This window comes from Ammodytes marinus (assembly GCF_949987685.1).
Source record: "Ammodytes marinus genome assembly, chromosome: 15".
NCBI lineage: Eukaryota > Metazoa > Chordata > Actinopteri > Uranoscopiformes > Ammodytidae > Ammodytes > Ammodytes marinus.
The window spans coordinates 24,994,483-25,020,170 of NC_137219.1; the positions used below are offsets into that span (position 1 = coordinate 24,994,483).

General features: G+C 41.3%; 2 protein-coding genes across 3 annotated transcripts; one reads left to right on the forward strand and one right to left on the reverse strand.

The window, feature by feature from the left end:
* The first annotated feature begins 630 nt into the window (after positions 1 to 630).
* On the forward strand, positions 631 to 14,725 carry iars2 (isoleucyl-tRNA synthetase 2, mitochondrial). Of its 2 annotated transcripts, XM_080041890.1 has the most exons (24): positions 631 to 1,000; positions 1,413 to 1,535; positions 1,665 to 1,824; positions 1,913 to 2,061; positions 2,513 to 2,562; positions 2,686 to 2,795; positions 2,936 to 3,026; positions 3,551 to 3,666; positions 3,770 to 3,939; positions 4,091 to 4,181; positions 4,294 to 4,445; positions 4,881 to 5,041; positions 5,247 to 5,349; positions 5,853 to 5,946; positions 6,619 to 6,699; positions 7,551 to 7,659; positions 8,007 to 8,109; positions 8,383 to 8,505; positions 8,617 to 8,748; positions 8,870 to 8,976; positions 10,250 to 10,395; positions 10,806 to 10,996; positions 12,482 to 12,626; positions 13,145 to 14,725. In XM_080041890.1, exons 1-24 carry the CDS (start codon positions 743 to 745, stop codon positions 13,288 to 13,290), a joined length of 3,111 nt encoding a protein of 1,036 aa, XP_079898016.1. In that variant the 5' UTR covers positions 631 to 742; the 3' UTR covers positions 13,291 to 14,725. The 2 variants fall into 2 exon arrangements, with proteins under 2 accessions (XP_079898016.1, XP_079898017.1); XM_080041891.1 differs by lacking the exon at positions 6,619 to 6,699.
* A 2,688-nt stretch (positions 14,726 to 17,413) lies between these two features.
* LOC307261920 (uncharacterized protein) lies at positions 17,414 to 23,923 on the reverse strand. The gene is made up of 5 exons (XM_080042602.1): positions 23,784 to 23,923; positions 19,936 to 20,083; positions 19,134 to 19,496; positions 18,873 to 19,020; positions 17,414 to 18,436 (listed from the first exon to the last, which is right to left on the reverse strand). Exons 3-5 carry the CDS (start codon positions 19,164 to 19,166, stop codon positions 17,631 to 17,633), a joined length of 987 nt encoding a protein of 328 aa, XP_079898728.1. The 5' UTR covers positions 19,167 to 19,496; positions 19,936 to 20,083; positions 23,784 to 23,923; the 3' UTR covers positions 17,414 to 17,630.
* Positions 23,924 to 25,688: the final 1,765 nt, after the last annotated feature.

The window sequence follows — 25,688 nt, forward strand, 5'->3', positions numbered from 1 at the left end:
TTGGCGTGTGGTGGTACGGGCTGGACTCGTTGCTCCGGTGAATGAGAGAATGAATGAGACGGGAGATGCAGCCGAGGCTTTTATACCCCAGGTGACATCATCAGCCGCTCAATACCACCTGCTGCTGCAGCCCTGTAGCGATTCGGGTGGGGCTGTCGGAGATAGGCTATGTTGACAGTGAGATTTGTGAAAGTAATTTTAAAGTAAATGTTATTATTAGAAGCAGTAGATTAGTATACTATTTACTTTAAGAAATAGCCTATTGTATTTTAGTAGAATTAATCATTGCTAAATAATATTTGTATAATTTCCACTAGCCTGAGGACTTAGTTAATGACGTGCACTAGCCTATACCACCAATAGGCCTATTGTTCATGTAAATACATTTTTTAACGTGAGTGTTATTTCAAAATAACGCAATGTAGGACTATGAGTTCAAGAACAATTCCTCATTACTAACTAACTCATTCCACCTGGTTTCATTTGACGGTGGATAAACAGCGCCTTCCAGTGGCGGCTTGCGTGTACCACATGACTGTTAAAAAAACCGCGAAGGCTGGAAGTACAATTTGAATTGACCCATCTGAGGTCCCGTAGTTGTCCTCGCTACTATTTCTTCCGGGAGAAACACAGCAGTGCAACAAGGGCGGATAAGTACACACCACTGTCCCAACTCCGAATACTTTGACAGTATTTGCGTTTTTCTGTCCACCACGGAGCCAACTACCACCTCGCCTCCCCCATGCTGTTGTGCCGGGTTAGGGCAGTGAGCCAGACTCTAGCGAGGTGTGGACGGAGGTCACACCGGGCAGGAGGCCTCCTCCACCGGGCTCTATACCTGAGCTCGAGCCGCTGTCATGGAGCGGCTCCTGGAGAAGGCAGCGCTCAGCCCGCAGAGGGACAGTCACAGTACCGGGACACAGTGCTGCTTCCCCGGACTGACTTCCCCATGAAGCTGACCGGACAGAAGCTCCTGGACCGAGAAGTCCAGATACAGAAGGTACAAGCAGGGTAACAAGGAGGATAGGAGAGGCGGTCGACCTTCCTGTAACATACATGGACATGTAGCAAGTGTCGAGAGGCAGTTATTGGTTAGACAGTGAGGAACTGATTATTTAGGCTACATAGTTATACTACATGAATTAAATACTGTACAGGCTATTAATGGAATTAATAGAAACCTAGTAGGCCTATTGCACATGACAGTGACCATAATATTAAAATATGGCCCTGATGTTGAGAGTAATACTGTACATAATTATATGTTAATGTTCTTAGTCCATTAATCATGTCTGACGGGTCATGGACGAGTTATTTATCACCCTGTGCGTGTGTAGGTACTTACTTACTGACTGACTACTTGTTTTGATGCTTTGTTTGATCACACATCTCAATGCTCTCTCGTCCTGCAGGAGTGTGGCTTTGCAGAGCTGTACTCCTGGCAGAGAGAGCGGAAGGCCAAGAAGGAGTTCTGTCTCCATGACGGACCACCGTACGCCAACGGAGACCCTCATGTAGGACATGCACTCAATAAGGTAAGCACAGTCTCAATAAGCAGTTCACAGTGTGCTTGTGCTGTTATTTGGCTGCTGTTATGGCATATATCGTAAACATGCTAATCCCTTTCATTACTCAATTCTACTGTCTCTCGTTTGTTTTTCCAGATCCTGAAAGACATCCGTAACCGTTTTGAGATGCTGAGGGGCCGTCAGGTGCACTACATCCCGGGCTGGGACTGCCACGGCCTGCCCATCGAGCTGAAGGCTCTGGGAGAGCTGGGGAGTGACAGCCAGGCCCTGAGCCCACTGCAGATCAGACAGAAGGGTAAAGAGAGGAGCAGGGAGCTGGACTAACACAGTGAGGCCTGGTAGATGCTGTTCTAACCTGTCAGTGTGCTTCCCTCCCTGTGCAGCGCGGGCGTTTGCGGAGGGTGCGGTGGCCCGACAGAAGGCAGCGTTCCAGCGCTGGGGGGTGATGGCTGACTGGGACCAGTGCTACTACACGTATGACGGGGCCTACGAGGCCGCACAGCTCAAAGTCTTCCAAGAGATGCACAGCAAGGTGAGCAGTGATCATGTGCTTTACATGCGCTGTCCAGACTGAAGAGGCCCTATAAAGGATTCAAGTTCAGCTATTATGCAAAATGCACTTTTTCATGGTTCATTTTTTTCAACATTAATATTGAATACTCCCAAAAGTATGAGAAGAAAAAAACTGTGTTCAAAACCCCCAGTCAGATGTATCGAAGCCACGCCCCCTCATTATGGAGCGTTTCAGACAGAGGCTGAAAAGATGGCACCTGGGTTTTTTGGACACACAACCATGAAAACAGTCGCTAGTAAAAACCCAAATTACAATTTTGAGCCTGAAAATGATCATGATATGTTACCTTTTAACCTAAATAGTGACAATGAAAATCCATGGGAGGATTACTATAGTGTGAGGAACAGTTTAATATCATTAGTCTGATCATAACAATCCAATCTATTCATTCCACTGTGTTGTTCTTCAGGGCTTCGTCTACCAGGACTACAAGCCTGTCTACTGGTCTCCTTCATCCAGGTACTGATAGGAGCTGACACTGACTATAGAGGTTTTCTCCATAGACTCATCTCTATATATACTGTATGTGTAAACTGTGTGTCCTCCTCCCATGTGTTTAACCCTGTCCCTGTCCCTCCATAGAACGGCCCTGGCTGAGGCTGAGTTAGAATATAACCCTGAGCATGTGAGCAGAGCCATCTACGCCACATTCCCCCTGACCACTCTGCCACCTAAGATGGCCTCAGAAGCTGGTAATACAAATACACACACACACACACACACACACACACACACACCCTTTTTTTTTATATATATTGAATGTGAACTGGGTGTGAAATCTCTTACCAGTGTGTGGTTCTATTTGTGTGTGTGTTTGGTGTGTGTACCTCAGAGGGTCTGGAGAGTGTCTCTGTGTTGGTGTGGACCACCCAGCCTTGGACCATCCCCGCCAACCAGGCCGTCTGCTACATGCCCAACGCACAGTGAGTATCTGGGCTTAGTAGGTCAATGATAAATTGTGAGACTCTGACTTGGAATACAAATCATGTATGTTATGATAGGGCTACACAATTAATTGAAAAGTAATGGAATAAGAAATATGACCTTCTGCAATTTTCAGATGGCAAGGTTATGCAATATATCTTTAATGCCAAATGTGTGTCAAAATGCAATTTTTTAAATCAAATATGGTCATGCTGCAGAGATGTCTTGTCTTCACATACATTCTTCTACAGACTTAAGAAAACATATTTGTTTGGTACAGATTACCACAAAAATAATCAATAACACACCATAATCAATTTAGTATGGTTTCCAATGACAATGATGTGAAAGTGATCATTCCCTCTAATATGTCAAATTATATTTCAGAAGCAATATCAGTCACAATAATCACAATTATATATATATATTTAAATCATGCAGTCCTAGTATGTGAAATGAATAGTGAGTAGTACCGTAATGTATTGTGTAGTGTTTCAGCTTGGGCCTTGTTTTGTGTTTGCAGGTATTCTGTGGTGAAGAGAGCAGACAACTCTCAGCTGCTGTTAGTGGCTTCTGAACGCACAGCCAGCATGGCAGCACTGCTGGGCACAGAGCTGGAGACTGTGGGCACCTTCACAGGTAACACTCACACTCACACTCACACTCACACTCACACTCACACTCACACTCACACTCTCACTCTCACTCACATACATAACGTTCTCTGTCCTTCTCCTCCCAGGCTCCCAGCTTGAGGGAGGGATGTGCAAACATCCCACTCTACCTGACAAGCAGGTGCCTCTGCTGCCGGCCAATCATGTGACCATGGGGAAAGGAACCGGATTGGTCCACACAGCCCCCGCCCACGGCATGGAGGACTACAGCGTGGCCTCACAGTTCAAACTGACCGTGGTAGGTTCAAATTCAAAAGATCAACAGGAAAGCTATAAACAACTCATTATTCATTCTTTACCTAGGAATATTATTTACCAAGAACGAAAGCAAAACACAGTGTACATGAGTTGGTTTAAAATTGTCTGTGTGTCTGTTTCTTCTGCCAAAGGAGTGTATGGTGGACGAAGACGGCAAGTTCACTGCATTGGCCGGTCCCGAGCTAGAGAATCTGTCTGTGATGACAGAAGGCACAGACAAAGGTAGAGAGCATTTGATACAGACATGTTTCACTTTTCTGAGCCCATGTGTACGTATGTGTGCAGTGCACTCATACGGTGTGTGTGTGTGTGTTTTTCCTCCTGCCTGTCTCAGTGATCTCCATGCTGAAGGAGTGTGGGTCCCTGGTGCGGGAGGAGCAGTGTGTGCACAGTTACCCCTATGACTGGAGGACCAAGCAGCCCGTGGTCATCAGACCCAGTAAACAGTGGTTCATCAACACGGCCTCGCTCAAAGACAAGGCCAAGGTAGAAAAAAACTGGGAGACATATTATGGTCGGACTAGTGCTTATTGAACCTTTTCTATTCGCTGGGTCCAGGAAAGATAAATTAATACAATAACGAGAAATAAAGTCTTCAAAAAAAGACGTTATATTCCGAGTATAAAAGTCCATCCAAAACACTTTGTATTTTGTTATTTGTGAAACATAAGCTATAAGTTATGTACGTATTAGAACTTCAAAAGATTCTCCAGGTTCCTCATTTTAATGCAGGGGAATAGACTCCCTCTTACTTTCTCTTAAATAAAACACAGCCTAAACGTACGACTTAATGCTCAAAATATATCGACTTTTGTTTCTCATAATATTTCTATTTTTTACTCTTTGTCTGTCTGTCTGTCTGTCTGTCTGTCTGTCTGTCTGTCTGTCTGTCTGTCTGTCTGTGTGTCATTGTCTGTCCAGGATGCCCTGCAGAAGGTGCGTATAGTCCCAGAGTCTGCTCGGGCCAGCCTGCTGACCATGCTGGACAGACGGACGTACTGGTGCATCTCCAGACAGAGGAGCTGGGGCGTGCCCATCCCCGTCTTCTACCACAGAGACACTGGAGACGCTCTCATCAACAAGTGAGATCACTTACAACACAATGGAGACAAACCGCTCTGCACAGACACATACTTGCTCACTCGCTCACACACACACACACACACACACACTCTCACTCTCTCTCACTCTCTCTCTCTCTCACACTTTTTGACAGTTATTGCAGACAAAACCCAAATATACAGTTAGAAGTATGTGGCCTGGTAAACATTGTCCATGTCTCTGCAGACACACTGTGTCCCATGTAGCCAAGCTCTTCAAGGAGAAGGGCAGTGACTGTTGGTGGGAGCTTCCTATTGAGAGCCTGCTGCCTCCAGAGGTGCTGAAGAAGGTGAGTCTATTGTGTGTGTGTGTGTGTGTGTGTGTGTGTGTGTGTGTATGTGAGGGTCTCCTCTGATATGATGAATATTATATTTCTTAATGCTATCACAAAGGCTTTCACAACTTGGCTGGACTAGACATAGGTGAACTGTAAATATATTTTCATTTATAAAGGCGAAAATCACAAAGAAAATATTCAATCACAATCTTTACAACTTAAAACTCCCGTTGATTGTTGACATACTCATTTTCTACTACTGAGCACAGTAGTTATACCAGCCACCACTGGTTGTAAAACTAGTGGTGGCTGGTATCACGTCTACAGTGCCCACCATCTCTACCATTGTGTCTTTGAGCAAGACACTTAACCACAAACTGCTCCAGGCACGCTGTACTATGGCTGACCCTCTGGAGTGGAAAACATGAGAGGGGCTATGCAAAAAGACACATTTCAATGTGCCCTGTGTACAATTGAGTTACTTACAACGTGTGTCTGTGCGTGTGTCTTGTCAGAGTAAAGCAGGACCAGTGAGTGACTACGTCCGTGGAGAAGACGTCCTGGACATCTGGTTTGACAGTGGAGCATCATGGGCTGCTGTACTGGAAGGTAGATGTTACATCCCTTTTAATATTTCCTGTTATACAGATCAAGTACATGATAGTCAGTGCATTGATATTGTACATGATGGCATCAATGTTTGCTCTTGACACTCATCTGGGCTGTTCAAAGTAGCAGCAGTTCATTCTCCTGCCCACTTCAATGATAAACAGCTTTAAAAAGAAAAAGAAAAAAAAGACCGTTAAGCACATCTCCTTTCATTAGTTTGATTGTAGGGGAAAGCTACTTACACTCGCCTTACGCGCTCAAACTAATTCATGTCCTTTTGCAAAGTGAATGGTAAGCACAACGAGCAGTCCTGGATGAGGAAAAGCATTGCAGTCTCAGCAGCAGGTGTCGTGTGTCTGCAACTCCACTGAAAAAAATTCACACGTTTTACCAATCTCGTTTCAAATGTCTTATTTCCATTTTGTATTACCCACAGAAACATGTTATTTTGTCTAGTGGCCTTATTAACACTGAAGCCAGATTGGAAAAAACGTCACTTGTGTTTGTCTCTTTTGTGGAATCATTTGGACACAAAGTAGGGCCATTCCTCCTGACGTTTCCTTCAGTCTAGGGTGAAATGGCTAGTGGTTTTGCTTTGGGAATATACTAAAGCAGACCACTGTTCACTGTGGCTCCCGTTAGCTTACTAGCTTGTGTTGTGGTTGTTTTCAGAGGAAGAGGAGGGAGAGAGTGAGGAGCCTGAGTCTCGTCTCAGCTGGCTCCCCGCTCCGCTACGCAAACCTCTGGTCCCAGGTTCATTCACAATTACCCAGCAGCCTCTCTGTCTTTTCATAATGTCTATGGCCCTGTCGGTCTATCATTATTCTATTGCTAATGTTGTGTGCTACTTGCTTTTTTCCCCCCTTTTCAAATGCTCTTGGATATGCTGTGAGCAGTATTAAAGAACCTTAATGTGGAAGTATTAGATTACAAGAACTCTTGATGACAGCATACCTCTCAGGCTGTCCATTCTGCATGCAGGATGTACACACAGTCCCTGGCTTGACTCTGTGGCACTTTCTTTTCAATGTCTTTTTCCAGGATGGGCCCACACTCTGCACTTCTCTGCTCTCGTATGTGTATGGGTGGGTTGAGGGCGGAGATGGACATTATCTGTGCTGCTGCCATGGCTACAACAGCTGTCTGTTAGAAAGCTGTTTTTAAAATAAAACTTTTAGACATTATGAGTTAGGCTGGGGGGGGGGGGATGTGGCTTCTCCCCACATGATGTCATAAGAGTAGAGAAATCTGACTGGGGTTTTTGAACACAGGTTTTCAGAAAGATGGAGATAGAGAAAAAAATTGTTGTGTTTTTCTCATGCTTTAGGAGTCTGTAGTCACACCACAGACCTATATTCAAGTTGAAAAACAATGACAATTGCATTTAGCATAATAGATGACCTTTAAGATGTAGCCACAGCACACATGATGGCTTGCTGCAATTCTACTACTAACGTTGGCTGATCTCTCTTGTCTTTTTTCCCAGACGTTTCTGTCCTCTTGGATATGTTCACTAACCATGGGTTTACTTCTATTTGTGTGGTTTAAGTGTATGAGTGACTTATCTTCTCCATCTTTTCCCTGTGCCCCCCCCCCCCCCCAAGAGTCAGACTCCAGGGCGGATGCGTACGTGGAGGGGAAGGACCAGATCGGAGGCTGGTTCCAGTCCTCTCTGCTCACCAGCGTGGCTGTCAGGAACAAGGCCCCGTACAAGTCAGTGACCCATCCACTTCCACAGGCTCTGTGTTACTCTAAATGACTCTATGAACCATAGATTGAATTGAAGCTAACATTGTGATACAAAAGGTTTCAAACATGTGGATACCCATGTATCAGTAATCTAGATTAAGTCAAATATTTATTTTGTTCAATTTAAGCAAACATCATGTATACAATGTTAGTTCAGCTGCAATCATGGCACCTATGGAAATCACCAAACAATACAGACAAAATACCAATTAAAACATTTTGTTCGTTTGTAGAATTACCGTTATGTCTCACTAACCCAGGTGAAAGGTCACTTTGCCGATATCAGACAATGAGTGTGTGTGTGTGTGTAGGTCTCTGGTGGTCCACGGCTTTGCAGTCAGTGAGAAAGGAGAGAAGATGTCCAAGTCTCTGGGCAACGTGGTGGATCCTGATGAAGTCATTAATGGAGGGAAGGTGAGGCCAACACAACTGTCCTGTGACTTTAACGAGGTTTGACTTTGGTCACACAGAAGATAATAGCTTTCTGCTACATCATGTATGTTGACCCTTTCAAGGGCTCACTTAAAGCTCCAAATAAAGACACAATTGTATTTTTTATCAAGCTTTTCACTATTATAATTTGAAACACTGACCACCCTTACCTATATTACATAATATATTATTAAATTGAGATTAAGTCTTCTTAACCGGCTCCATTTTGTCCCTCCTATCTCATGTGGTCTTCAGGACTCCAGTAAGTCGGCGTATGGGGCAGACGTGCTGCGCTGGTGGGTGGCAGAGTCCAACGTCTTCTCAGAGGTTCAGATTGGACCCAGTGCACTCAACTCAGCCAGGGACAGCATCAGCAAGGTACTGTACCACAGCATGCAGCACACAACACAAGGGACTGGGGGGTTATTATTTACCGTATATTATGAATGTCTCTCTCACACTCTGTCCCCATTCATTCCCCTCTCTCAGCTGAGGAACACTGTCCGCTTCCTGCTAGGCAACCTGCAGGGCTTTGACCCCCGCACGCAGGCCGTGGACCCCAAAGAGATGCACTACATCGACCAGTACATGCTGCACCTGCTACGGGAATACAGCATCAAGGTGAGCTCAGGTGTAAGACTTCATATCAGTGCAAACAGTAGCAGCTGAGGAGGAATGCCACTAAAGTGTGTGTGTGTGTGTGTGTATGTGTGTCTCTGTCTCTCTGTCTGTGTGTGTGTAGGTGACAGATGCCTACAGTGAGTTTGATGCGGGCAGGGCCATCCGTGTGCTCCAAGCCTTCATCAGCAGAGATCTGTCCAGCTTTTACTTCAGCATCATCAAAGACAGGTGAAGGATTGCTTCAAGATGAACTGGTTTTCCCCTACGGTGTTCCTTTAAAGACACTACAGTATAGCCTTGTTTCCACTGAGCAATACAGTTTGGTTAGGTGGTGCGGCTCGGCACGCATTTATTTGCACTTCAACAAAATAAGTGAACCGTGCTGCACCTATTTTGGTCACCCTTTCGTTGGGGTACCAAGCCGCCCCAAAGGGTCTCCGTAGGGTGGAGCTACACACTGCAGTCCGTTGATTGGTCGACAGAATAGTCATTTCCTTGTGGCAGATAAAGGCTGTGTTCGGAAAGCCATACTAACGTCCTACTCATACTCATTTTGACTTCAATTTGAGTATGTGACGGTTGGGTATGCGAGAAATTCCCGGATGAGTAGAGTACTAACTTCCGGGAAGATTTTGGGTATGGATCGATTGTATACTTTATACTTCTTTATTTACAATTCTGCATTTCCTGCACACCACTGGACTGTATGTAAAAAATCTAGTTCTATATCTAACCTGTGGAGGGCGGCAATACGCTAAACAGCGTCTAAACGGCCGGAATCTTATAAGAAGAAGTTCTTTATTGCTTGAGTATACTTCAGTGTGAATGTTTCGATGCACCTCGCATACACAATCGATCTTTAAGTAGACAGTATGTAGTATATAGATGGTGAGTATGTAGGATGTAGGACGCTAGTATGGCTTTCCGAACACAGCCAAACCGTTGTGTGTAATCTCCTCGGCATGAGTGAGATAACAATGGCGGCGCTCAGTTATTTGTTTTATGTGTCAATTTCTTCTTCCAACATAGTCACTTATAAATACATAAATTTTTTGTTGATTGTTGCTCCCCTTTAGACAAAAGTGCTAGTGTTTTTATGACGCCAGCGCCTGCTGTCCTAAATCTATTTGCTATGTTTAGGAAGCAAATGATTTAATGTATATATATTTTTGACTGTCGTGTTAATAATGGTAATATGACCATGGTGAAGCAAAGTAAACTTTGATTTAGCGCCATTCGTAAAGACAGGGTGTTTCCTGGTCTGCCTGTTTTAAATCATTTGGTCCGAGTTGGCGGGGAATCAGACCTCACCAAAGGCATTAATAATAACTATAGAAATATAACAACATTCTTTTCACTGATGGTCTCGTTTGCTGTTACATGTCATTTATGATCATCAGAGGAAAAATTAAACTGTTTCAGGAACATTTAAAAGTTCCTGGCAGTCACTTTAAGTATCTCTCCCTCCTTCTCTTCCTTTCTTCCTGCTCTCTTCATCCAGGTTGTACTGTGACCCAGAGGACTCCCTGGGCAGGAGATCATGTCAGACTGTGTTGGAGGAAATCCTGGACGGAGTGATCCACTCCATCGCTCCCATACTGCCCCACTTGGCTGAAGAGGCCTATCTACATGCACCAGGACATGACAGTAAGGGCCCTCTTCGTTTTTATTGACAGATTCTCATACTACAGCACAATTGCAGTTCAAACATAGTGTCACGTTCCATTCCTGCATTTGGAAACATTTACAAAATAGTGAAAGTACAACAAATACTTAGTGTAGGGGGTCAAGCCAATGAAATTATATCTCAGTATCGACAAAGAAAACAGGGTTAATACTAAGCAAAAATGAATATTTGGATGCACTCATACACGTGTATAAATTCAAGAATGGATTGGAAATTCAAATGATCAAAATTTTAAAAAATAACAAAACTAGAATGTATAGAGCGTCCTATGACGGTAAGGGACCTTTTTGCTTCACAGTATACTCTCTATGTATTTTTTGTTTTTGCTTCCTATGCACAATTTTCCCTAAACTGTAATTGTCATCCACAGAAGGGGAGACGTTATTCAAGAGTGGCTGGATCAAGAGCAGTTCAGTGTGGCGGCAGCCGGGGTTGGAGGAGGCAGTGGAGGGGGCGTGTGCTATCAGAGACTCCCTGTTGTCTTCTATTCCAGGAAAGAATGCCGCTCAGTACGACCTGTTCATAGCCATAGAGCCTTGTCTGCTGTTTGAACTCATGGAGGTAAAGCATATGTCAGCAAGCCATGGTTTAAGTAAAACGAAAGAGATGATTTCATATTTGCAAATGCTGAAGCAATGGACCAGGCCCTTTTTAAATAAGCACATATAAATATCTGACCAGTTTTTAACTTAAAACAAACAAACAGATAATGTATTATTATGTTATTGCACTACACTAGGACTTCCTCAGATCATGTCGTCAGTTCCAGAGTATTAGAATAATAGAAACATTTAATATACTGTTTGATAAAATTGGAAAAGTAGAACTAAATGGGTTGTTGTCATCTTTTGCCAACAAAGCACTTCATTTATAAAGAAACCTGCTTTTATATTACTGCATGAAGATAGATACAAACTTGATTAATCCCTGGAGTGAATTTGTAGGTATTTATTTAAAAAAATATATTTATTTATTTAAAAATTATGTGTTTTAAATATTTTTATTTAGTCATGTTATTGAAATTATTTTACATTTTAATTTTAATAGTATTAGAGGAAAAAACTTTTTATATTGCTTTTAATAATACATGTATCAGTCTATTTTAAGCGTCAGTATAGGGGAGACCGGGGCTAGTAGGCACACTTTTTACTCTAGTGAGAATTGCTCATCACCTTAACATCTTTCAATAGTCGTTCCTACCATTAAATTGAAGCTTACGGTGTTGGCTTGGAATGTGTATCCCTCACTTTTTCTAACTTATTGTAATAAAGAAGAAATTAACCATCAAAGACACTCTAACACATTGTGGTTGTTTGTCACAATGTTATCTTAATGGGAAAAATCTTCTTAAAAAGAAGGCAAGAAAGCAGAACTACATTTGAAAGTTTAACTTTATTGTCAAGTTGAAAAATAGGCCTACATAACTGTATGCGTCTTAACACAAAATGAGCAAGGAATAAACAAACAGGAAATCCATATTAAGACCAGCCTACTGTATGTAAACATAAAGAACAAAACAAATGGGTCTAGCAATAATAGCCTACTCAACTAGGCTACACACAGGAGGATTCATACTGACATTTTCTTTTGTTATTGGGTTCTTTTTCTGGCTGCAGCCTTGGATAACTGTAACAACCAACCCCCCAAAAAATGTGACGACCAACCCCAACTGGAATTTCTTGCTAGCATCAAGGCCAACAACTAATTAGCTTGCTAACAACAATCTAAACTATAGCTTACCCTTCACACTTTTTTAGGGTAACAAGTGTTTTGTTATAAACCCATTGTGTAAAAGCCTAGAAGAAAAATACTGAGGAGCTAAATATTTTCAATTTGACATGAAAAACACAAACAGTCCTCTCACCTCAAATTCTGCAGTCTAACTCCAAGGAAGACTATGTAGGTGACCTCTGATCCCAATTCTGGATATTTACATACCAAAATTTACCAGACAGCGCCTTCTGGTTATGATATACAGTATATCGATTGTGACATATAACCCCGTTCTCCCCTACATACAAACCCATCTCCCTTCTCCCCTCCCAGTCTCTGCAGGACAAGCCCTCGTCCACCTCCTCCCAACTGGCTGAGCTGATGATGGTGGCGCGGGTCACCCTGTGCAGTGCTCTGCCCAGAGACCTGCCACCAGAGGCCCTGATCACCAACGGGAGCTTCCTTATTAACCTGGAGGGTGAGAGCAAACACGCTAAGCTAGACATATGAGGCTGCTAATGATTATGCATTTCATTAGCCTCATAGCATAATTGCCTAAATCATATTTTAAGGGTTATAGAGTAGGGTAAAGTAGATGTAGATAGAGTAAATATGATTTAGGCAATTATTCTATGAGGCTAACGATATTTGATATTCACATGATATTTATTTTAATATTTTTACTACTCTTTAAGTGTATCTTTCTGTTTATCCGATTTTTATTTTGTATTTTTATCACTGTTGAAACAAACTCTGGAGCTCCTTATTCAAAGTTTTACTTCCAAAATGGAAAGTCTAGGAACAGAGAAGTAAAATTAAAATGTATGTGTATTCGTTTGAGTGTATTTCTAACAATGTTTGATTATTATCCTGCTGACACATGTCGTCTTTTCATAACAGTTTACGATTTATATTATTATTATTTTTTAGATTACTTTATAATCAACTAAATATGCTGTGTGTGTGTTTGTGTGTGTGTCTGTCTGTCTGTGTCAGGTGGTGTGATCCGTGAGGACAGTGCCTACAGTATAGCAGTGGTGCCCACCTCAGCGGCCCGTTGCCCGCGGTGCAGACGCTACACTGCAGAGTCGGCAGAGTGCCTGTGCCCGCGCTGCCAGACCCTCCTGTCACAAACTCACTGATGGTATCTCTTTACCATTACCACCAGCAAAACATCTCCACGGCTCAACATAGAGCAGCTTTTTACATATACGAGAAATATAATGTGAAACTGACTCCAAATCAGCTGTTGCCTCAATCCACTCAGTTTACTGTGTGCTTTTGGCAAGTGCTGCAGCCTGGCGCGCAGGGAGACAATGGCCCAATAGCAGATACGCATGCTGTGTACATCAATGGGCTTCCTGCTTCACTGTTGTTATGCACACCTCTTCTTAGAACAGCGGGAGTGAACTCTGAAACCAAAATGTGCAAAGGCTGTGACACGGATGTTCTGCATTTCATCCTGTACCACCGAGAATTCTGATACATATGGAAGAGTATTAGAGCAAAGGGGGGAAAAGGACGTTGATTTTTTATTATACACTTCGAGAATTTTTTTTTGAGATTACAAGAAAATACGAAATACAATGTCGACAAGAAACTTAACACTTTGTACACTGAGCTAAAGTTGAAACTATGTGGACCGGTTCAAACTTCCAGCATCAATATAACTCGTGAGCAAAACGTTCTAGTCATTAGGCAGACAATGGGCTACGACCTCATTTTGACCCAAAAAATAGACGTCCTCTTAGCTCCACTTACAACTGCTATGCACTGTGTTGAATATTCTTCTTGGTCCCTGCGCTCTCATGTCACAGCCCATTGCACACGAAGAACAATGTTATTATTTCATTAAAACATTTTATTGGAGGATAAGCCCCATGAGATGCAGCGTATAGGTCCGAGGGGGTGGAGCTTGGTAAAATGAGATTGTAGGTACAGTAGCAAAGATGCATTGCTAGTGTTTAAAACACATCTTATGTTATGAGTTATTGATGCCGGAAGTTTAAGTCTGTAAATATATTTCCGGTCAAGTTTTTTTCTGGACATTTTGACTTGTGCTTAATGCACAGTGATTAATCTCTCTACCATGGCTCTAATACTCCTCCGTAGATACAGCATGAGTGAGACTGCTTACTGTATATAACGATGGGAATAAAAGATATTGGCTTTATTTTCAGTCTATAAAGTTTACTATTAAGTGGGGGGCTTATCTGATTATTTTATAAATGTGTAAACTATATGGGGAAGGAGTTAACTACTATGATTGTCACTATGCGACAGCGGTAGATGATTTATATTGGGTCTGTGTAAGTCCTTTGTATGAATAAATCCCGTTCCTTGTAACCTTCATCATAAAATAAATGGTATGTAAAGAAATGTCTCTAAATTATAAATACATTTACTTTTATCTCTGTGTGTCAGCATATTTAAACAAGAACCGTGGTGAACTTAGCCATTTGGGGGCCCTTGTATCTACCGGTCTAATGTACGCATAATGAGATGATACTCCATATAAACGATGATGTGACGTGGCTTTTTTTGTGTCCAAGCGTCAAACACATATTTAAAAAATAATAAAAATGCAAATCTTCTCAAAAATACTGAATGATCTTACAGATGTCTATTTGGGAGTTAGTTCTTTTCAAAGTTTAGGTACAATATTTTGAATTAGCTATGATTAAATAGATTTCGTCCTAGAAATCAATGTCATATGGTGTGACACCAAATTGTGATATTTAAATGTGTAATTGCTTGGACACCTTTGGGTGGAGATTTGCCTGTTTGATCAGGAAGTACAGAAAACATGAATCTTTGATATCTTTTGAAAAAGATATAGGGGCGAGTGGCCTAAGTTGTGCAACATTTTACTCAAAGTGATTTTAAAGTGAGGCCTTGACAGTTATGTCTCCAACTTAAATATGTACATATATTTCAGGATGTTGTGCATCCCTGGCAATAAAAACTTTGGATCTGGAATAAACTGTTTAAGAAATATAGCTTTCGGAAAAAAAGTTGTCTTGTGGCACAACTTGCCCCCGGTGTGGTATAAGTTGTGCCACAAGAGAGAATACCATGGGGTAAATTGTGCCATTGATGTATATCTCACAAACTGTAATGCAAGACAAATCCATAAGACAATTACTTATTTAAGGTTTATTTAAAGTAAATATTTTACCTTTACAAAGATTGAAGGTCAATTTTCTTAAACAAGGCCTAGCAGATCTAGGTGGTTTTGCCTGCAAAGCTCACAATGACAAAGTCACCATTATCATCTTTCTGGCCATCTGAACTCTCATCAGTGGTGTCGTTAAGTGGAATGGAGATGTCAGTCTCTTCTGAGCTACTGTAGACAATCACTTTCTTTTTGGTGAACTCTCAGAAATGTACTTCGCACTAGTTGCTCCGTGCTTGTGACTGCCACCTGACAAATGTGATTCCCCCTCCATTTCTGCCTTTAAATCAAGGCTCAAAACCCATCTTTACACTCTGGTTTTTCCTCCCCATTAACTATCTTACCTCTGCACTACTATCTTTGTTTATATTTGTGGATGTATGGGCTTTATGTCTTTTATTTTTGTTATTGTTATTTTACCTTCATTGTTTATCTACTGAATGAATGCACTATGTACAGCACTTTGGACAGTGCAAACTGTCATAAATGTGCTTTTATAAATATACTTACTTAATTACTTATAACTCACATAGGCCCTTTGGCACAAATCACCCCAACCCCAGAATTTTGGATAATAGGCATGATGATTTGGGTGGTTAAGCGGGTTGGCCAACGATCCAAGGATTGGCGGTTCGATCCCCGCCCGGCCACCTGTGTCATGGTTGTTGTGTCCTTGGGCAAGACACTTCACCCACCTTGCCTTATGTGAATGTGTATGATTGCTGTATGTTTGAGGTGGTGGTCGGAGGGGCCGTTGGCGCTGAATGGCAGCCACGCTTCCGTCAGTCTGCCCCAGGGCAGCTGTGGCTACTCTCGTAGTTTACCACCACCGGTATGACTGTGTGTGAACGAATTGAACCTGGAACCCTGTAAGCGCTTTGAGTCCTAAGGGAATAAAGTGCTATATAAATCAAATCAATTATTATTATGATGCAGCAGTTTGGGGCTGACATCGTGCTAACTATATAGACACAAAGTGTAGCATACTAAAGCACTAAAACATGTGTCAAATGTTTTCAAACGTGTCTATAATTGTTCAGACACAATAATCAAAAAAACATGATCATGGAAATTTTACTTTGAAAGGCAAAACAGTTTTTTTTAGCTTAAAAGGACCCTTACCTTTGATGCATTTTTACACTTTTTTTGGATTAGGTTAAAATGGTATTTATAAGGTAATTACACTCTAGAATACATTATAGACCCACCAGGAGTAAAAACAAATGATTATTTCAATCTCATAATATTATGTGAAAAAGTCAACCAATGAAATCGTTCGGTCAGAACGATTTCATTGGCCGACAGATCTGTCTGTTTGCCGTCTGCTTCTGTATGACGCAGTCTGCGTGCGTCATCAAGGCGCGTCCTCAACTAGAGGGTTTGTTTTGATTCCACGGCAGCATGGACCAGCACGGCAGACAGTAGCGAGTGACGATGGCAGACCAAAGTGAGTCACGGCGTACTACTACTGACAAAGCGGCTCCGAAGGGAAAAAACACAAGTTTAGCAGCAAAGGCCAACAGAAAAAAAAGAGCTCGATGCTGCAAGAGCAAAAACTAGGATCAACATCGGCTCTGCTTTTGAGCAATGGAGGCAACTGATGAAGCTGCAGCCCGAGCTAAACAGAATTTTTTTCGCGCACCCCCTAAATTGAAATACTGTTGAGAACCTGCTAATATTTATTTATTTATCTGTACAAAACCACTGTATGAGTTTCTGGCATGAGCATTCTGATGGAGATGTTGGAGTTTGATTTATTGACTCTGTGGACAGGTGTCTTTTATACAGGTAACAAGTTGAGACAGGTGTGTTTTATACAGGAAACTAGTTGAGATTAGGAGTACTTTTTTAAAGCACAAGGACTAATCTGTGGGAGCCAGAATTCTTTATGGTTGATAGGGGATCAAATACTTATTTCAATCAATGAAATGCAAAATAATTTACATATTTTTTTTAATGTGATTTCTGGATTTTCTTTTTGATATTCTGTCTACCACTTAAAATAAACCTAGCTTTAAAATTATAGACCGCTCATTTCTTTGTAAGTGGGCAAACTTACTCTATTCGTAAGGCCATTCGATCTGGTCAAATGCCTTCAATCTTTACTATTTCTTTTACTGGGAAAGTATCTAAGAAAAATTGTAATTCAACATTTTTGTTCAGTACATTTATTTTTCCAAATCTCAACATTAGGCAATTCAAACATTACAGAGATGCTGATGTTTTATGAAAGCTTAACTGGACTTTTTTGTACTGAATTTGAGCTCTGTTCCGGGTCGCAGTCAGAACACACACCGTGCAGGCAGGCTAATCTAACGTTAACTCATGGCTTATTACTGATGCAATAATGTCTTGCATAAGGTCCTCTCCACTGTATTGTTGATGACTGGGATAGCTAGGTCCAGTGTCAAAACTGCCCTTTTTAGTGTCAATACATCCAAAAGACAGAAAGTCATCTTCACTTAAATCCACAATTGTCGTCGAGTGTCGCCTTTTAATATGTACCTTTAGGTTCTTCTCGTGCAATTCCATGTGACAAAAGCGACAAATGGTCTTCTTCACTTTGGCCGTACACACTTTCTTCGGAGGCACAACATCACGTACATCTTTATCCGGGTGTCGTCTTTTAATGTGTACCTTCAGGTTTTTCACGTTCAATTTCAAATGACAAAAACCACACAATGTTCTCTTCACTCTCCACTCTCTTTTTTTTTGTGCCGGAGACACTGAGGGCCTGCTCTTTGAAGGAGACACTGAGGGCCTGCTCTTTGAAGGACGTACATGGGGGCTGGTGTTTGAAGGAGACACAGAGGGCCCGGTAGGACATAGAGAGGGGCCTGTCTTTCTTTTTTTTTTCTTTTCCCATAAACGATTTTCATTGAAGGGGCCTGTCTTTCTAAGACATACAGAGGGGCCCGTCTCTGTAGGAGGAACAGAGGGGCCGGTGTTTGAAGGAGGCTTGGAGGGGCCACTGATGGAGGTCCCCTTCTCTAATTCACAGGCTCGGAGGTGCTGAAGGAACTGGACTCTTTTCACAAAAACCTTATTGCAGAAGCAACAGTGAAAGTGTGAACTTCTGACACAGCCGTCGTTGCACTTGTGTATGGTAAAACCTGTTAAAAAGTAGAAAATAATTAATTAGATCCTTTTTTTTTAATGTTTTCAAATAATAACCAGCCATTGACGTCTGATGTTTAAACAATTAAACAGGCTGTGTTGTAAAGAGGTAACTAATTCAGTATATAAATGAGTTAAAATAAAGGTTATGAATGAATGAAAAAATAAGTTTGTTGCAAATGTGTTTAACCATGTTGAGTGCCTAAGACAATTTCTCAGAGACAAAAACACTCATAGGTACTGTATTTGTTAACAAGAAATTGAAGTTCGTAGTTACTTAAGTGGCCGGTGAGTGCATTATCTTTTTTACAATAAAAATGTCTGCAATGTTCAACCTACTAAACCCCTGGGGAGCAATAGAATATTCTAAAACTAAATACATCATATTGTAGGTTTAGCATGCAACAAATTCATACTTTCATTCATATGTACCTTCATGTTTTATTGTATATCTTGAATGGCTCTGTAAATGTGGAACCATGGCAGCATAGTCGCCTTTCCTAGCGCAGAGGGGGCAGTGGTACACATTTTGCACTTCACGTAGTTGAGGTTCCACATCAGGAGGCACTACAGTATGGTGCTGAGGAGAGGAAAGGAGAAAGAAAGCAATGAAATATAATTTTAGTAGAAAAAGCTTGTAGCAACCTCTATAAACAACCATATTAACTCAAATAACCTGAAGTAGTACCAAACCAGAGGGGGGCCCGCTCTTTGAAGGACGTACATGGGGGCTGGTGTTTGAAGGAGACACAGAGGGCCCGGTAGGACATAGAGAGGGGTCTGTCTTTCTTTTTTTTTTCTTTTCCCATAAACGATTTTTATTGAAGGGGCCTGTCTTTCTAAGACATACAGAGGGGCCCGTCTCTGTAGGAGGAACAGAGGGGCCGGTGTTTGAAGGAAGCTTGGAGGGGCCACTGATGGAGGTCCCCTTCTCTAATTCACAGGCTCGGAGGTGCTTAAGGAACTGGACTCTTTTCACAAAAACCTTATTGCAGAAGCAACAGTGAAAGTGTGAACTTCTGACACAGCCGTCGTTGCACTTGTGTATGGTAAAACCTGTTAAAAAGTAGAAAATAATTAATTAGATCCTTTTTTTTTTAATGTTTTCAAATAATAACCAGCTATTGACGTCTGATGTTTAAACAATTAAACAGACTGTGTTGTAAAGAGGTAACTAATTCAGTATATAAATGAGTTCAAATAAAGGTTATGAATGAATGAAAAAATAAGTTTGTTGCAAATGTGTTTAACCATGTTGAGTGCCTAAGACAATTTCTCAGAGACAAAAACACTCATAGGTACTGTATTTGTTAACAAGAAATTGAAGTTTGTAGTTACTTAAGTGGCCGGTGAGTGTATATTATCTTTTTTACAATAAAAATGTCTGCAATGTTCAACCTACTAAACCCCTGGGGAGCAATACAATATTCTAAAACTAAATACATCATATTGTAGGTTTAGCATGCAACAAATTCATACTTTCATTCATATGTACCTTCATGTTTTATTGTATATCTTGAATGGCTCTGTAAATGTGGAACCATGGCAGCATAGTCGCCTTCCCTAGCGCAGAGGGGGCAGTGGTACACATTTTGCACTTCACGTAGTTGAGGTTCCACATCAGGAGGCACTACAGTATGGTGCTGAGGAGAGGAAAGGAGAAAGAAAGCAATGAAACATAATTTTAGTAGAAAAAGCTTGTAGCAACCTCTATAAACAACCATATTAACTCAAATAACCTGAAGTAGTACCAAACCATTGTCTTAAACACACAAACACACACAGGCTAAGTTAAAGGTCACATATATTATGCTCATTTTCAGGTTAAAAATTGTTATGTGGGTTTCTAGAAACTGTTTTCATGTTGTAGTGTCCAAAAGAAACTTTAGCTCTCTCACAGTTCCATTGCTAAATTTCTTAATTTCAGCCTCTGTCTGAAACGCTCTGTTTTAGCAATGTCCTATGTTCCAAAAAGGCCAATCTGCTCTGATTGGCCAGGTCCCCACCTATGGGCACAGGAACGCCCACAAGCTCAATATGATACAACCATATAACGACATATAGGGATAGAAATCTGGGGGTTTGAACACAGGTTTTTTAGAAAGGTGAAGGTTGAGAAAAAGAGAAGTTTTTCCTCATATGGTGAACATCTCTAGTCACATCAGGGACCCAATATATTGTGAAAAAGAGCATTTTGCATAACTACTGCAGTGCCCGTAGGAAACAGGTATTAGCTTATGCATGCTTAAATCCAAGCCGTCTATGAAAGTGGGAACACAGAAACAGAGAGGCAGTATCACACAGTCATTGTAATGGCTGTAGCAAAATGAAGGGCATTTTTGCATCTTACATAGTCTGTAGCTTGTTATGGTGTTAGTTTCTAACGCATTTAAAACATTTTGTGGAAACGATCGTGTTTACATTCACCGGTAGCAGAGACCGTGCTAATTTAAATGGAAAACGCTATTGACACGCTAACTGAAATTAGCATCATTGTCGCGGAAGTGTTTAACTATAGGGGAGAACGGGGTTAAATGTCACACGGGTTGGTTGTCACAATAGTTATATCTCGGAACCAGAAGGCGCGTCTGGTACATTTTGGTATGTAAATCTCCAGAATTGGGATCAGAGGTTACCTACATAGTCTTCCTAGGAGTTAGACAGCTGAATTTGAGGTGAGAGGACTGTTTGTGTTTTTCATGTCAAATTGAAAATATTTAGCTCCTCAGTATTTTTCTTCTAGGCTTTTACACAATGGGTTTATAAGAAAACACTTGTTACCCATAAAAAGTGTGAAGGGTAAACTATAGTTTAGATTGTGGTTAGCAAGCTAATTAGTTGGTTGTTGGCCTTGATGCTAGCAAGAAATTCAAGTTGGGGTTGGTCGTCACATTTTTTGGGGGGTTGGTTGTCACATGTTATCCAAAGACTGCAGCCAGAAAAGGAACCCAATAACGAAATACATTTTCAAGCTGTATCCTCACTGACACCCCAGAGAAGGAAAGAATAGAGCAGATAAAGGCAGCTAGCATGCAAAAGAAAAAAGGGCAACAAAATCAAAACAACCCAGTGCATCCCAAACTAGACCAGCTGCCAAGGCTAAAGTAAGTTGTGTAGGCCTATTTGTCAACTTGACAATGCAATTAAACTTTCAAATTTAGTTCTGCTTTCTTGCCTTCTTTTTAAGATTATTCCCATTAAGATAACATTGTGACAAACAACCCCATAGTGTGTGACAAACGACCCCTTGATGGGGTTGGTTGTCACAATGTGTAAGGGTGTCTGTCTTTGATGATTAATTTCTTCTTTATTACAATAAGATAGAAAAAGTGAGGGGTACACATTCAAAGCCAACACCTTAAGCTTCAATTTAATGTAGGAATGACTATTGAAAGATGTTTAGGTGATGAGCAATTCTCACTAGAGTTCAACAGTGAACATAGTAATTCTCCTTTTTAAAATAGGCTAGCTGACATGTAAAACCAGTAATTCTCATATTCATATTTTATTTCTCAAAGTTCAGTACTTAAATGTGTCAGGGCCTTTGTTGATCCACTTGTTTACTTTTTATGAATGGCTGTGCCTCTCTACAAGATGTAAGATGTTTGCTGTAGCCCTGCCAAAGGAGCTTAATGTAAAAGAAGTCAGAGCTTTAATTTTAATTTACAATATTTTCAATAGGTTACAAGGCAAGCTATCTTAAATTGTTTAGTTAGTTAGGTACATGTTTGTGAAGTTAAATGTTTATATTTAAATGTGATTCAATGTTCTCTTATCACAATTTACTAATAAACAACATTGTATAGTTTAACTAATGAACACTCTGGTTTCTTCAGGCTTTAGCAGTAGGCTATCACATATATCGTGATCAATATCGATATCGCTCAATATCGAAAGAATAATCGGGATAATATTTTTTGCCATATCGCCCAGCCCTAGCTATCTATGATATTTACCCGCATTTGGCGAGTGTTAATGTAGAGCCCTCTAAGCAGTGTTGTGCATCGCTCCTCCTTGTCTAAATGAGACAGTAGCCTATCTCGTCAACCTAGACTTGTGATTATCTTCGCACGTAATGCATTTTAATAGCAAATGCGATTAAAACTGTGGCACTGTACAGCCCTGTATGTTTACTGTTTACTTGTTTGAACCCCACTAGTTAAAACACCAATGCAAACGGAAATTATGTACGTGTTGATTTACATACAGAGCGGGTAAATGGTATCCGATCACAAGTACACAAAGAAGTCACATGTGAAAAGACAATATGGCTGTCGCTCGAAATATTTTCCAGAGGATCTGGGCACCGTGGACCAATAAGAAATAGGGGGGGGGGGGGGGGGGTGTTATCATAGGGCTGGGCGATAAGGCAAAAATGATTATCACGATTATTTTTTCGATATTGATCGATATCGATATTAATCACGATATGTAATGTGATACTGCTGAAGCCTGAAGAAATCAGAGTGTTCATAAGTTTAAACATACAATGTTGTTTATTAGCATATTTGTGATGAGGGAACATTTAATCACATTTAAATATAAACATTTAACTTCACAAACGTGAACGTGTTTTATCTGCCCCTAACAAAACAATATAAGATAGCTTGAATTATTTAAAATAATGTAAAAAAAAAAAAAAAAAGCTCTAACTTCTTTCACATTAAACTCTATATTGAATTTGAAGCCTACAACTGAAAGTATGTGGAAGGAGTGGGCCAGTAATTGAAAGTGCAGTCGTTTGACGATTGATTTTATTCTTGAATTTGGGAAATAATGAATTTGCTGGTAAATGAATAGTTTGCCAGAAGAAGTCATGGTCAAACATTAAAAAAAATAAGTGATGAAGGTCTGATCAGTCTTTGTGTTGAGGTACGCAGTGTTTATCACTGGCAGCCTTTGTTGTTGAACGCCGTAGTTCAGTTCAACAACAAAGTCAAAAACAAACTGTTGAACTGTGCAGCGCACTGTCATCATGCGTATGACGAATGTATTAAATATGCCTCTCCGCGGCGCTCAAAGCTCAAACATACACCAGAAAATGGGCGTGTACTTCGACATGAACGGCAAACATGCTTATATATGCTTATCGACGTAATCGCCGTGAGTTTTATCGCAATTACTAATCGAAATGGAATTATTGCCCAGCCCTAGGTTATCATAGACTATTGCACGGTGGAAGTTTCTGGTTACTAATGTGGGGGGGAGGTGGCTTCTCTCGCTATGACGACATAGCGAGAAGAATTCTGAAGTATATTGGGGGGAGGGGTGGAGGTTTTCAGAACATTTTGCACAATATGGGACCTTTAACATTAGCAGGCAGGTAATTTAAAGGTTACTTACTGTTTCAATGATGTTCCGTCTACTGTTGTTTTGGAAAAGAATGGGATATATAGGAAGTCCAGGTTCAGTTCTTGTGACAGCAAAAATGCTCTTACTGTCAGAAATCCATACTAAAGGCAGGACTTTATGTTCGTTTACAGCCAAGAGTTGCCCTAACATGGTGGGGCCAGTTACTGAAGGAGGTATGGAGGGGCCAGTCACTGGAGGAGGTATGGAGGGGCCAGTCACTGGAAGTACAGAGGGGCCCTTCACTGGAAGTACAGAGGGGCCAGTCACTGGAGGAGGTATGGAGTGGCCCTTCACTGGAGGTACAGAGGGGCCCTTCACTGGAGGTACAGAGGGGCCCTTCACTGGAGGTACAGAGGGGTCAGTCACTGGAGGAGGTATGGAGGGGTCAGTCATTGGAGGAGGTATGGAGGGACCAGTCACTGGAGGAGGTATGGAGTGGCCAGTCACTGGAGGTACAGAGGGGCCAGTCACTGGAGGTACAGAGGGGCCCTTCACTGGAGGTACAGAGGGGCCCTTCACTGGAGGTACAGAGGGGTCAGTCACTGGAGGTACAGAGGGGCCCTTCACTGGAGGTACAGAGGGGCCCTTCACTGGAGGTACAGAGGGGCCAGTCACTGGAGGTACAGAGGGGCCCTTCACTGGAGGTACAGAGGGGCCCTTCACTGGAGGAGGTACAGAGGGGCCCTTCACTGGAGGTACAGAGGGACCCTTCACTGGAGGTACAGAGGGGCCCTTCACTGGAGGAGGTACAGAGGGGCCACCGATGGAGGATCCCTTCCCCAATTCACATGCTGGGAGGTGCTTAAGGAAGGAGGCTTTCCTGTCATAAATCCTTTTGCAGAAGCAACAATGAAAATGTGTACGTGTGACACAGCCTCCGTTGCACCTGTATATAGTAAAACCTGTAAGACAAGAGAAAATGCTTTTTCAAGATTCAAGAGGTTTATTAGTCATTAGGGCTGGCCCAAATTATAAGAATATCCGAGTATTCGTTTGCTAAATTAGTTTTCGGAGCTCAATTCAGTATTCGGATGAATTTTTTTCTCTACATTTATTTTTATTTTTTAAAGGTAGCTCAAACTGCAACATATTTTGTCAGCAAATAATATTTAGATACACAAGTTATACAACAATTGAAAAATACAAATTAGACGTTCATTTAAAATATATTATCGAATTGAACTTTGACCTAGTTGGCCGCTGACCTTTCAAAGAGCAACCGGTGATATCAGCTATACAGTCCCCTCCAATAGTATTGGAACGGTGAGGCCAATTCCTTTATTTTTGCTGTAGACTCGAAACATTTGGGTTTGACACCAAACGATGAATATGAGACAATAGCTCAACATTTCAGCTTTCATTTCCAGGTATTAACATCTGGATCCGATACACAACTTAGAAGAAAGCATGTTTTTTTTTAAAAAGGAACGCCAAATTTTTAGGCAAGGAAAAGTATTGGAACAGATAGACTTTAAATAAATTAAAGTGAATAAACCGTAATATTTTGTCGCAAATACTTTGCCTGCAATAACCGCATAAAGCCTGTGACCCATTGACATCACCAAACTTTTGCATTCTTCTTTTGTGATGCTTTTCCAGGCTTTCACCGCAGCCTCATTCAGTTGCTGTTTGTTTTGAGGGGTTACTCCTTTCGGTCTCCTTTCTAACAGGTAACATGCATGCTCTATAGGGTTTAAGTCTGGAGATTGACTTGGCCAGTCTAAAACCTTCCACTTCTTGCCCCTGATGAACTCCTTTGTTGTTTTTGCAGTTTTTTTGGATCATTATTTTGCTGCATGATGAAGGATCTTCCAATCAGTTTGGTTGCATCTTTCTTTAAATTGGCAGACAAAATGTTTCTGTAGACTTCCGAGTTAATTTTGCTGTTGCCATCAT

Bases quoted from the DNA above. Each gene is read 5' to 3' on its own strand.
- LOC307261920 (XM_080042602.1), bottom strand. From the start codon at position 19,166: ATGTACGTCCTTCAAAGAGCGGGCCCCCCTCTG. The intron at 19,021-19,133 runs GTTTGGTACTAC...TCCTCTCCTCAG, and splicing joins AAAGAGCGGGCCCCCCTCTG to CACCATACTGTAGTGCCTCC. The intron at 18,437-18,872 runs GTACATATGAAT...ACTTTTTAACAG, and splicing joins ATATACAATAAAACATGAAG to GTTTTACCATACACAAGTGC.
- iars2 (XM_080041890.1), top strand. From the start codon at position 743: ATGCTGTTGTGCCGGGTTAGGGCAGTGAGCCAGACTCTAGCGAGGTGT. The intron at 2,796-2,935 runs GTAATACAAATA...TGTGTACCTCAG, and splicing joins TAAGATGGCCTCAGAAGCTG to AGGGTCTGGAGAGTGTCTCT. The intron at 3,027-3,550 runs GTGAGTATCTGG...TTGTGTTTGCAG, and splicing joins TGCTACATGCCCAACGCACA to GTATTCTGTGGTGAAGAGAG.